Consider the following 13,131-nt stretch of genomic DNA (forward strand, 5'->3'; position numbering starts at 1 on the left):
CCTTTGACAATAATAATAATGAAGATCATAACGATGATGATGACAGCTGTGTAGAAAAGAGTTAACACAGCGGGCCTAAGACTGCTATCCTTAGACAGCCCTGCTTGCAATACGAGCCGTTGGCTGGCATCTGGGAACTTAGATTTCAGGAGCCTTCTCACCGTTCCCTGAATGCTCAAGGTGGCTCTCTTTGCCTACACTGTGCAAACAATATGGTTTCCGTTGAACACCTGCATTCTTCCTGGGAGCCTGGAAGCTTGGTACATGCCAGGCAGAAGGTGTCTATGTGACTGGTCCCCAATAAAAACCCAGGGAACTTGGTCTCTAATGAGCTTCTGTGGTTTTGTGTGTGTTGTTACAACCTGTTGCTGAAGGAATTAGCGCGTCCTGTGAGCCTCTTCTGGGAGAGGCTCTTGGAAGCTCATACCTGGTTTCCTACAGCCTTTGCCCCCTGCCCCTTTTCCCTTTGCTGATTATATATATTCACACACAATTTATTTTTAATGGAAACATGCTATACTCCTTATACTATTCTCCAACTTAGATCTTTTACTTTATAACATACCTTGTATATCTTTCCATGTCAATATATAGAGATCTACCATTCTTCTTAATAGCTCGTCCATATAATTTTTACAATCGAATAAAACCAAACATTAACCTTTTTCTCTCAGAAGTTAATTTCATTTATATAGTTTCAATAATTCAAGATTAATCTGACAATTAACATACTTACAGGATGCCTGAGTGTGCAGAGCTCATACAAGACACAGCCAAGAGACCAAATATCCCTGAGGAAGAGAAGAGTTTACACGCTGAGAAATATCCATAATTCCTAATAAAAGACTTTATCCTCACAGTGCCTTTTAATTGTGTATCTTTACAATTTTATATAGGTTGACCAGTTTTTACAAATGCCTTCAGATACTTTATCAATTCTTATCCTAACTAAGAGGTAAAATAAAAACAATTTATAGTTTGTCAGAATCCTAGCAGAGAAAGGCTACACAAACTTTGCTACAATTGGAGGGCTCAATATTTGCTTCAACTTCATGTGCTCAGAGAAAATGGGTGCATGTATGGGACTTTGAGTAATTTGGAGGAGGAAGGCAGGACTCAAACATGGATCTGTTTTGATTCAAAAGGTAAAATTTGGTTTATTTAGAAAGGTATATTCTACTCAAGGCTATTGACAGAAGCAAAGTTATATTAAGTGATGAATATAGTATTTGAAAATCAATAAACTCAAAACTGTTCTAATGACTAGAGACTTGCTCTTTAGTGCTTAGTCCTTAGTATTTATATGTGCTTGGTTTAAATAAGGAGTTATCTTATAGAAGAAAAAGCATAATTAAATCTAAAAGACCAAAGAAAATATAATGAGAAGTCCAGGAGGTAAGAAGGTGGTCAGAGTTGAACGAGGATTCAGTAAGGTGAGGTAAATGGCTCCAGTTTAGCAACACTTCCTACGAGAGTGTGTGCAGGAAGGGCAGAGAGAGACTTCCTAAAGCTTTGAGCACAATGCAGGGTGATTACAGAATAGGTGAGAAACAGCTTCCAACTAGTTTCTAGAGTTTTTCTGGAGTTTCTAGAAACTCACTGACCACTTCCCACCACCACATGGAATTTTGTCTTTCCCCATCTTCTGTAGGCCCAAACTCCTCTGTCCCACAGCGCCCCCTGTAGCCAGTGCGGTGAACTCGTACGCCTACAAGCGTTCAGTCGGGGAATGAAGCCGCCTGGGGCTGAGCGAGAACATCTGCATTTCTTATACCCGCCCCGTCTGTGGTGGGGACTGCGGTGAACCAGGGAGGATTTCCTGGTCTAGAGAGGGCAGCAGCTACCCAACTGATTAGTGCTAAGATCTTCCTATTAGCAGAAGCACCAAGCAGCATATTTCAATCTTGCCTCAAATCTTTAAAAAAGCAGTACAAGGAAACAATGCTGCTGCCCGGAACTCTTAGCGGCACTAAGCTCTGCTCTGGGCAGCCTGCCCTTCCACCCAGTGCTACACCAGCTGCATGGCCCCTCACCTGGAGGCCAAACCCCTTCCTGGCGCCAGAGGATATATCCAAACCATGCCTGTTCTTTTATTATGCAGACAAATGTTTACCATTCTTTTTGTAAATCTCTACCATCTGGGCTCTGTCTTCCATTTATCTCTTTGAAAGATAGACAGGCAAATATCCTTTGGGTATTTTCTTAAACAAATGGACAACTGACTCCCAAAAGGTACTCAGTCTTCCTGCTAGGCCAACTGGTTCAAATGGCAGCCCGCTTTGAAAAATGAAATTTCTTTCCTTCTCCTTACATGGAAGTAAAAAGTACCTCATCTTTTCCTTTTTTTTTCTTTTTTTTTGAGGAAGATTAGCTCTGAGCTAACTACTGCCAGTCCTCCTGTTTTTGCTGAGGAAGCCTGGCCCTGAGCTAACATCATGCCCATCTTCCTCTATTTTATATGTGGGACGCCTACCACCGCATGGTGTGCCAAGCGGTGCCATGTTCTCATCCGGGATCCGAACTGGCGAAGCCCGGGCCACTGAGAAGCGGAACGTGTGAACTTAACCGCTGCGCCACTGGGCCGGCCCTCATCTTTACCTTTTATCACTGTGTATATTCATATTACTCCTGAGAACTAGGCTCTGGTATCACATACATAAAAACCAGTTGGATTTTAAAGCTGGAAGACACCTTAACGACTACCTAGCAAACACTCTCTTTGTTACAGGAAGGGGAACCGAGGTCCACAGAAGTCAACTGACTTAGTCAAGTTGGTGACAGAACCAAGTCTAGGATTCCTAACTCCTAATCCAATGCTCGGTCACCAGAGCACACTGCCTTCCACTTGATCCATCTACAACACTTTCCTGCAACAGACTAAACAGAACACTGAAGGTATGAAAGTCAAATACAGAGACGGAATCACAGTGACCGCCATTTTCAACGTTGTTCTATCACTTGTATCTTTAAATGAAGAGTAATGGCTTTCTTCTAAATAAGTTCAAAAGCTTCGGGGAACACTGAGGTGGTCAGAGACAGTCACTGGGATCCCCATTTCACATGAGAAGAAAGTGAAATTACAAAAGTACCATAAGAAAGAGAGAATCCATCATGTTTTACTGAGACTTTCAAACTGATAGTCAACAACTCACGTTTTATTGTTGTAGGGTTTATTCTGACAGATCTCCGGAGACAGGTAGTAAGGTGTTCCAACACAAGTTCGAGCAAGTTCCATGGAACTAGTATATTATATTAAATAATAATAAAATAACATGATTTATCATTAGAGTAGGAAAAGGCTTAAGACATGGACATACAAAGTCCATGCAAAAGATAAAAATGGATAACAAAATTCGATGCATGCACATATTAAAATAAAGCAAAACATACTGTACATTGATAACAGAGTAATAAGTTGATTTTTCAACTTACAATTCACCTTCCCAAAATCTACATATTAAAATTTCTTTATGGCTTAAAGATTCCACAAGAAGGTATAATTGTTATATTACAAAAACCTTTCAGATGTAGAAATAGTTCCCTCTTTCCAATGATCAAAGTAATGCAATCTCATGATTTAAAATTTGGAAAATATGAAAATGAATAAAGAAAAGAATTACCCAGAATCTTCCCACCTTAAAACAACTACTATTAAAATTCTGACATACTTCCTTCCTGTCTTTTCGCCATGCATATTTTTCACATAGCTGTGACCCTAGAGTATTTAAAATTCAAGATTCCATTTTTTTTACTTAATATAACAAATATTTCCTCACATTATCAAAAAGTCTTCAAAATCATAAATTTTAGTGGCTATGTAATATTCAGGTACATGGCTGTGCCAAGTTTTAATAAATTTAACCATTTCTCAATTATTAGGCATTTAAATTGTTCCAAATTTCAAATTATTCCCTTAGAACAAGTTCCCAGAAATAGAATATTTTAAAATCTCTTGGTATTTATTACCACCAAATTGTCTTACAAAACAGTTGTACCCATAGATTGCCCAAGCATGTGTGAATTTGCCTTTCACTAAATTCTCACTAGCTTTATGCATATTACAGCTACGTCTCATTTGATAAGCTTATATCACATTACGCAACATTGCCACCATCATTCTATTAGGCCAAGATTTTTTTTTTTTAAAGATTTTATTTTTCTTTTTTCTCCCCAAAGCCCCCCAGTACATAGTTGTATATTTTTACTTGTGGGTCCTTCTAGTTGTGGGATGTGGGACACTGCCTCAGCATCAGCGGTGCCATGTCACCCAGGATCCGATCCGGGCCACTGAAGCTGAGTTCATGCTCTCAACCACTCGACCATGGGGCTGGCCCCTAGGTCAAGATTTATCCTGGGAATTTTAATCTCAGACAAAGTACCTTGTGAATTATTTAATGCATTTATATAAATAGTTATCTAAAATTATTTGGAAACCAAGCTCTTAATATCTTCTTAATTCATGATACCTAAAAATACATATTTTGGCTGTTTTGAATAGGAAAAAAAAAGTACTTACTTGTTCAGGACTCTTGCTATTCCAAAGTCCCCAAGCTTTGCAACCATTCCATTCTTGCTAAGAAATATGTTCTATAAATGGAGAAAATGCTATGTTGTTTGAGAGATTTCCAGAAAACAAGAGATCAGCTCTGTCTTGGTCTTCTCTCTGAGCTGTTACCTGTGCTTTTATGTCCCTGTGTAAGATCTTCCTGTCATGGATATGTTTTAGTCCTAGGGAAATCTGTACAAACCAACTCAGAATCTGTAGAGGGAACACAAGACACAACCAGTGAGTAGTCTGATGGCCACTGAAATGCCTTCATGATAACACACACAAAGAGAGAAGTAATATATTTGTGTGTGTATCCACACGAATAAAGCTAACAGCTAGACCACCTCATCATGTCATTTTCTTTCTACAGCTAGAAAAATGGAGGTGCAGAAAGGCAATCCAGATTTGTTGGTATCAAAGGGAACTCCACAGATAGAAAAAGATAAAAAGAAGCAAGCAAGGGAGGGAGGCAGTTCTTGATTTTTTTTTTCTTATTTAACACCTGATTGCTAACTGTCGGGATAGCAGACAAGCAGCCCTGTTTCCTGGTAACCCTGTACCGCTGGTTTTTCCTTTTCAGTGGAAGGAGGGCGCCAAGGGCAGAAAGAGAAGGAGGAAGAAGTGGAACATCTGTGAGTTATTAAAAATTTTAATGAAATATCAATATATATGTATATAACATAAAAACAACAAATAGCAGTTTACTTTTAAACTTTTTAAAGCTTAATTTTATTTCTTAGTCATGCTTTTACTTTCTTAGCTGGCCATGAGCCTCTTTATTAAAATGTGTTCCAGCCTATAGAGATTTAAGCTATTCTAAAATTTCATTGGTTCTTTGTCTGTCAAAGAGGAAAACAATAGGGAAAAAAAGCTATGTTCCAGATACTAAGACTCACTTGTAATTTTAGTTCTTTCCCAACAAAGGGAAATGTACTTCAAAGTTCTGTAGAGAAAAGCAGTTTTGTTAAATGTGGCAAAATAACACCTAAGTAGGAAGAAAGGAGGATTTCTATAAATAATAGAATTTAATATATAATGTAAATGAGCACAGGAAGAATGCTTGATTAAATTTACAGAGGTTAGAGATGTTGATTCTTTAATCATTCCTACATTCAAAATAGTCCATGTTAGGGGCTGGCCCTGTGGCCTATTGGTTGAGTTTGGCATGTTCCAATTCTGTGGCCCGGGTTTGTGGGTTCAGATCCTGGGCACAGACCTACACCACTCATCAGCCATGCTGTGGTGGCAACTTATATACAAAATAGAGGAAGAGAGCTCAGGGCTAATTTTCCTCAAGCCAAAAAAAAGAGGAAGATTGGCAACAGTTGTTAGCTTAGGGTGAAGCTTCCTCAGCAAAATATTCCCTTTTAACTCTGGGAAGAAATTATATGGGCATGATGTCCTTAAATGCTAAAATAGAACAAATAAACGAATGGCCTAAAGAAAGATGGCAGACCATTCTTGGGCACCGCCTGAGGCAGTGGCCTTACCCATCCACCACACAGGTCCTGATTCGGATTCCTCTCCACACACACACACCTGTCTCCTTCGTGAGTACAACTCCCAAGAGGGTTCCAAAGGACGCTCAGAGGACAGAAGAAAAATGTGTTTGTGCAAAGAGAAGATGGGAACTGAGACCATTATTCTTCACCTTTTCCCTCCTCTTTCTTAATAACCAATGAAACTAAACAGCCATTGCTAAGAAGAGCTTCTATCCTCCCTCACAAAGAGGGATAGCGATTTTAAAAGGGTATCAAATGGGAAAAGGAAGAAGAGCAGAGCTATAAATATGTCACATTTAAAATGGCTAAGCAACGTCTACATTCAGACTTTTTTTAGCCATGGAAATTTATCTCGGAGGCATCCAACGTGCGATTGTCCAAAAATAAGACACTATATTTTCTCAAGCAAACTTGACTCTCAAAGAGATTCAATTTAGGTTCAATTGCAAACATCTATCAAGAATATTGATCCACTATTTTACAGTCTGAATTTCTCTACCAGAAATCATTCTTCATATAAATGCAGTCTGCTACTTATGGTATTATAAATTTAATCCCCTCCAAATGAATTAAAACGCAAATTAGAAGTGTTTTTACCTGATCTTCACTAAATAACACTCCTCGTTGTCTATTGATTCTTTTCATAAGATCCCCTCCATCGCAATACTCCATCACAATAAACAGCCTGTTGTTCTCTGTAAGAAAAGGCATCATTTGGTGCTGGAAGGGTTTCAGATATTTACTAATCATTGCCTTTGAAAGTCTAGAAGTTGGAGAATATAACAGGGAAATGAAATATATATATATATATAAAGTTAAAAAGTGACTGTAGAATCCAGATGAACTAGGTTCTAATTCCACTTTATCACTTACATTTCTTAGCTCTGTGACTCTGGGCAAGTTATTTTAATTTCTCTATACCTCATTACCTTATCTGTGAAATGGAGATAATAGTATAGAAACTCCTCTTAGGACTGTTGTAAAGATTAAACAAATTAATTCACATCAGATGCTTAGAACAATGCCTGTGCATAATGAGAATGCAATAAATCTTAGCTATTATTATTAACACATTCCTGCAAGAGACTAGCAATCTGCTGTAAAGTGGCAGCTGTGAATCTTTCCCAAAACCCCTGGAAGAATTAACAGACCCTTCTTGGAGTTGCATACAAACATTTATTTACCTGGCACTTACTCAACCATGTTGCTGAGTACAAGAGACAATCTTCTTTTTTTTTGAGGCAGATTTGCCCTGAGCTAACATCTGCTGCCAATCCTCCTCTTTTTGCTGAGGAAGACTGGCCCTGAGCTAATATCCGTGCCCATCTTCCTCTACTTTATATGTGGGACGCCTACCACTGCATGGCTTGCCAAACGGTGCCATGTCTGCACCCGGGAGCTGAACCCGCGAACCCTGGGCTGCCAAAGCAGAACGTGCACACTTAACCGCTGTACCACCGGGCCAGCCCCTAGAGACACTCTTCTAACCGATCTCTCCCTGACCCACTCATCAGATGACAACTGCCAACTCAAGGTCACCACCAGTGGCTACTAGACTCTTTAGGATGCCCTGGGACCTCTGCTCCCCATGATTCTTACCAAGATCATTGTGTTTGTTCCAAAATCTGTTTATGCCAATTATAATTGTTATTGTATTTATTACATAAATTGATGAAATATGAATGGAAAAATAAAGATGTGATTATTTCTACAAAAGCTACATTGAAGGCTTTGGAGGACTCAGTAAAAGTGAGTAGCTGAAAAAAAAAGTCATTGACCTAGATGTTAGATGGGACAAGTGGAAAATAACCAGGAAAGCTTTAAAAGGATTGTGTACACAGAGTACCTGTAAATTCTTACTCCACTCTAAAGAAAGGAAATTGGAAATTATAAATGAGAGGGGTAGCCTATGTAAGAAATAATATTCAGAATTCCAATCGGTGGACTCATAATCAAAGACAAGGCCTTGGTCTTACATCAAAAGTTTGGCAAATGACTGTGCACTAATAAGTTAGAATGTGTTTGTATGATTTCCTGCTTAACTAGCTTTTTTCCTTATCCAACCAACTACCAGCTGGACTCATTAGAAAAAGGGCTTCTGGGGCTGGCCCTGTAGCCTAGTGGTTGAATTTGGCACACTCTACTTCAGTGGCTTGGGTTTCAGTTCCCAGCTGTGGACCTATACCACTTGTCAGCAGCCATGCTGTGGCAGTGACCCACATACAAAATAGAGGAAGACTGGCAAAGAGGTTAGCTCAGGGACAATCTTCCTCAAGCAACAAGAGGAAGATTGGCAATAGATGTTAGCTCAGGGCAAATCTTACTCAGCAAAAAAAAAAAAAAGGGCTTCTACTATCTCGTTTGTTTGTCCCATTACTTTATGGGTTCCCTGAAGACAGAGTCCACACTTTATTCTTTTGTAGTCCCTGCACCTAGCACAGTAGCTGGCACATGGAAAGGCCTTAATAAAGGTTTGTTAACTGATTTCATAAAAACGTCAAAGGAACACAAAATAATCACACAAAACCAGGCTTATAAGCAAGTGTTAATCCTTCTAGTATTTTTCCCTGTAGCTATCCAGTATCCACTAAATGGCAGAATCTCTTGCCAAATATCTATCATTTGCGACTTTTTTTTTTTTTTTTTTAAGGATTGGCACCTGGACTAACAACTGTTGCCCATCTATTTTTTTTTTCTGCTTTATCTCCCCAAACCCCCCCTCTACACAGTTGTCTTTCTTGGTTGCAGGCACTTCTAGTTGTGGGATGTGGGATGCCGCCTCAACGTGGCCTGACGAGTGGTGCCATGTCCGTGCCCAGGATCCGATCCCTGGGCCGCCGCAGCGGAGCATGCGAACTTAACCACTCAGCCACGGAGCTGGCCCCCATTTGCGACTTCTTTCTTTCCAGTAGCTTAAACCAACTTTAAAGTGGGTATCAGTAACCTAACAGTATCTGCCTTTGGTTGCTTCTAATTCACAAAGGGAGTGCTTCTTTCACAGAGCACTTCCATTTTCCCACCTCCCTTCTTAAAGGGGACAGATCCATTCACTCATCAACAGACTCACTGAGGACACGCTGAGGAACGCTGTGCTAGGAAGAAAAAGCAAATAAGCCACACTTCCTGCCTTTAAGGAGGTCACAGTCTAGCTGGGGAGTCAGTGAATATGTGAGAAGAGCCACAGGAGAAGCCTGTACACTTGAGGGCAAGGAGAACAAGAGACAGTGAATGAAAGCCAGACTGGAGACTGCAGGAAGGGTTTTAAGAAGATGTCTCCCGACACACCCTAATTATCTCGAGACCAGTTATTTTTAGGAACGTATTACTTTTAGAAGAATTGATATTTTTCATAGCTCAGTTACTGAAAGGGCTGCCACAGCAATGAAGGATGGCAATTTCCAAACCCTGGGAGAATCAGAATAAGGAAACTAAAGGAGAAAGGGTTCCGTTTCGCTTCCTTTCCATCAGCCTCCAACTCACTCAGCCTTACAGTGGCTTTCTGTGAAAGAAATTAATTGATTCAGGATTAATCGTGGCTGAGCCGTGTTGAAGGAACTATTCAGGTCAATGAGCATCACTTGGCTCTAAGTATGCACTTTTTTCCACTAGCCACAGTGAATTTCATATTTAATGGGGTTAGAATTGTCTGGAAAGATCACTTACGCTCTCAAATTTTCCATCTGTCTAAAAAAATTAAGCACTACAGAAGGGGGAAAAAGTATAAGAAGCAATTCTTGTCCTCAGGAATTTCCAGTCTATTGAGGGAAAGAAAGAATACACACTAACATTACAATACAGCGTATTATAAAGTGCCACACGAGGGATGAGGCCAGTAAGGGTTTGGACACACTGAGAGCAGAGGTGAAAGAGATCACTTCAAGTTTAGGGGGCGGGATCTATGTTTAGTCTTAAAGCACATATAATATTTGAGAATGCAGAAAGGAGGAAAAGGACAGTGCAAGGCATACCATAGGGCAGTAGTTTCTGGAACTATAAAACTCGTGGGTCATTGACCTTTCGAAACTATTGAAGGGCACTAACATCACGGTTATAACCTTTTTATTTGGCAAATCCCAACATTTAAAAAACAATTACTATAATTAATTCATTCTAAAATGCACTGGGGCTGGCCCGGTGGCGCATCGGTTAAGTTCGCACGTTTGGCTTCAGCGGCCCGGCGTTCGCCGGTTTGGATCCCGGGTGCGGACATGGCACCACTTGGCAAGCTATGCTGTGGCAGGCGTCCCACATATAAAGTAGAGGAAGATGGGCACAGATGTTAGCTCAGGGCCAGTCTTCCTCAGCAAAAAGAGGAGGATTGGCAGCAGATGTTAGCTCAGGGCTAATCTTCCTCAAAATAAATAAATAAATAAATAAATAAAATACACTTAAAAAAAATCAGGATTATATCTTACAGACATTGGCATCTTCCAATCAGTGGCTATAGGCCCAGCAGTCTTGATGTTATCACTGCCTGCATAATTTTTAGACTACCTTAACCAATTTAATTTGCTAATATTTTCCTTTTTATATAAGCACAAGAGTAATAGAAAGTAAAACTCTTATGTTTAAATAAGTCTAAAAGATCTCTTTTAATATACATAAAATAAAAATTATAAGTGATAAGAAAGCATGATGTCATAGTTTAATTGGCAACATTTTTCCTTTTAACTACCACATGATGGTGCACCTTACAACCAATGGCATCTAGATTTGATAAAATGAGATATCATCTACTACCACCATCATTCCATAAAATAAAGGCATTTTAGCACCAAAAAATCTAGGAGGGGCAGAGAATCAGAATAAAGAATAAAAATATCTTCTGCTATCCCCTCTTGCTCATTGCACTCTGCCCACACTGACTTCTAGCAGGGTTCTGCAACAGGTCTGAGATTCTGCCCTACTTACAAGCCCGTGACTATTTCAAGGATGCTGGCAGACGACATGAGACTCCTGGGCCAGAAACAAAGGACTGCATTACTCAGCAAAAGCAGTAGTCAGAGCTTCATGTTAGAGCTGGTTCTGTGTCTCCCAAATCCCACAGAGGCAAAACAGGTGAGCCTGGATGGATATCTGCATACACAGCGAACTACATTAAGGGAGAGGAACACTGAGGTTGGGGAATCTACCTTTTTTTTTTTTTTAAAGATTGGCACTTGAGCTAACAACTGTTGCCAGTCTTCTTTGTTTTTTCTTTTTCTTCTTCTTCTTCTCCCCAAAGCCCCCCAGTACATAGCTGTATATTCTAGTTGTGAGTGCCTCTGGTTGTGCTATGTGAGACACTGCCTCAGTGTGGCTTGATGAGCGGTGCCATTCCGCACCAGGGATCCAAACTGGCGAAACCCCCGGCCACTAAACCGGAGCACATGAACTTAACCACTCAGCCATGGGGCCAGCCCCAATCTACTGCTTTTATGGTGAGCGGTAAACAAGCCTGCTCTCTGTCTTAGGGGAGATGCTGCCTCATCCTTCAAAGTTGCTCGCTGCAAACACAATCCAGAGAAATAGCCTGGGTAGACACTCAGAGCCTTGCATTCTTGGCATATCCAGCAAAAATGTGCAGAGATGCTCAGGGCCCATAGTAGATTGCCTCTCCCAGCAGCCTCCTGACTAGTCAGTTCTTTAACACGTCAGGCCTGCTCTTGCCTCATGCCTTTGCAGTGGCTGTTCCCCTCGCCTAGAAAGCTCTTCTTCAGACATTAGCATGAGTCTTCAAGTCTTTGCTCAAACGTCACCTTCACGATAAGGCCTATCCCCTTCACTCCTGTCTCACCCTATTTTATCTTCCCACAGCACTTAATCACCTTCTAACATGCTGTATAATGTACTTATTAGTTATGTTTACATTTATTGTCTGCCTCTCCCGACCCTTTCTCACTAGAATGTAAACTCCACAGTTGTATGGTAGGCAGAATTCTAAGATGGCCCTAGCGCACACACCTTGTAAACTGCCTCCCTTTGAGCGAGGGCGGAACCTGTATATAGATGGCTATTGCTCCCAGGATGGTATGTTACACAGCAAAGGAGATTTTGCTGATGTAATTAAAGTTACTAATTAGCTAACTCTGAGGTAATAGAAAAGGAGATTATACAGGTGGCCTGGACTTAATCAGAGGAGCCATTTAAATCTGGGTCTAGAGGTCAGAGAAAGAGGAAGTGAGAGATTCCGAGTGGGAGAGGGCCTACTGAAGGAGCCCCAGGGCAGGGAAGGCAGGTGGGCCTCTAGAAGCTGAGAACCCCTTCAAGGGAACAGTTAGCAAGAAAGTGGACACCTCAGTCCTACAATTGCATTTAAATGAATTCTGCCAACGACCTGAATAAGCCTAGAAGAGAACTATGAGCCACAGATGAATGGCAGACCCAGATGACATCTCAATTTCAACTATGTGACCCCCTGAGCAGAGAATCCAGCTAAGCCCAGCCCAGGCTTCTGATCTAGAGAAATTGGGAGATGATAAATGGGTGTTGATTTAAGCCACTAAATTTGTGGTCATTTGTGATAAAGCAACAGAAAACAACAGTGTAGGGATTTGGGCCTATTTTACTCACTGATATATCCCCAAGACCTAGAACATGCCTAGCATGTAATAGGCACTTGGTAAATTGAAGGAATTTAAGTAGAATTAATTTAGTCTTAGGAAAATATCACCTTCTTATCTTTCGTATGTGCTTCAAATCTATAAAAACTTCATACTTTCTGTAGACAAACATTTAATGAACTAGAGCCACAGTTCTTCTGTTTAGACATAAGCTGTTTGAGGGTAAGCAAAGGCTTTATCTACACTCTCCAACAGTCAGATGCCGCGAGGACCTCCCAGGCTGTCAAATAAGCTCGGTGTTTCAACTCCCAACAATCCACCAGGCAAACTCAAAGCATCACAGTAGCTCTAGTTTTCCTAAACACAGCAGTGTTCTACTTAAAAAAAATAAATACATAAGGTTGTCATAAGAAAGTTTAAGCTTACAACATAAAGAAACTCAGTGGAGGTTATTTACACTGTAAAAATGACCTCTAATTTCATAATGGTATCTAGTGTAAATCATCCTCAAATATCCATTTTGCATGGGATGAAGGCA

General features: G+C 40.4%; 1 protein-coding gene across 10 annotated transcripts in view; it reads right to left on the bottom strand.

Annotated features, from left to right (window-relative positions):
• The window catches only part of NEK5 (NIMA related kinase 5), a 62,481-nt gene that overhangs the window by 37,258 nt on the left and 12,092 nt on the right, over positions 1-13,131 (bottom strand). For 6 of the 10 annotated variants that reach the window (XM_046665132.1, XM_046665129.1, XM_046665133.1 and 3 more), the window contains 5 exons: positions 6,649-6,746; positions 4,676-4,759; positions 4,517-4,587; positions 3,153-3,239; positions 737-791 (listed from right to left, as the gene is read on the bottom strand). In XM_046665132.1, the coding sequence (XP_046521088.1) occupies positions 737-791; positions 3,153-3,239; positions 4,517-4,587; positions 4,676-4,759; positions 6,649-6,746 (395 nt within the window). Of the gene's footprint in view, positions 1-736; positions 792-3,152; positions 3,240-4,516; positions 4,588-4,675; positions 4,760-5,445; positions 5,493-6,039; positions 6,747-13,131 lie in introns of those variants that run through there. The other 4 variants (XM_046665138.1, XM_046665136.1, XM_046665137.1 and 1 more) reach the window with 3 other exon arrangements.

Source organism: Equus quagga, chromosome 6 (genome assembly GCF_021613505.1).
Source record: "Equus quagga isolate Etosha38 chromosome 6, UCLA_HA_Equagga_1.0, whole genome shotgun sequence".
Taxonomy (NCBI): domain Eukaryota; kingdom Metazoa; phylum Chordata; class Mammalia; order Perissodactyla; family Equidae; genus Equus; species Equus quagga.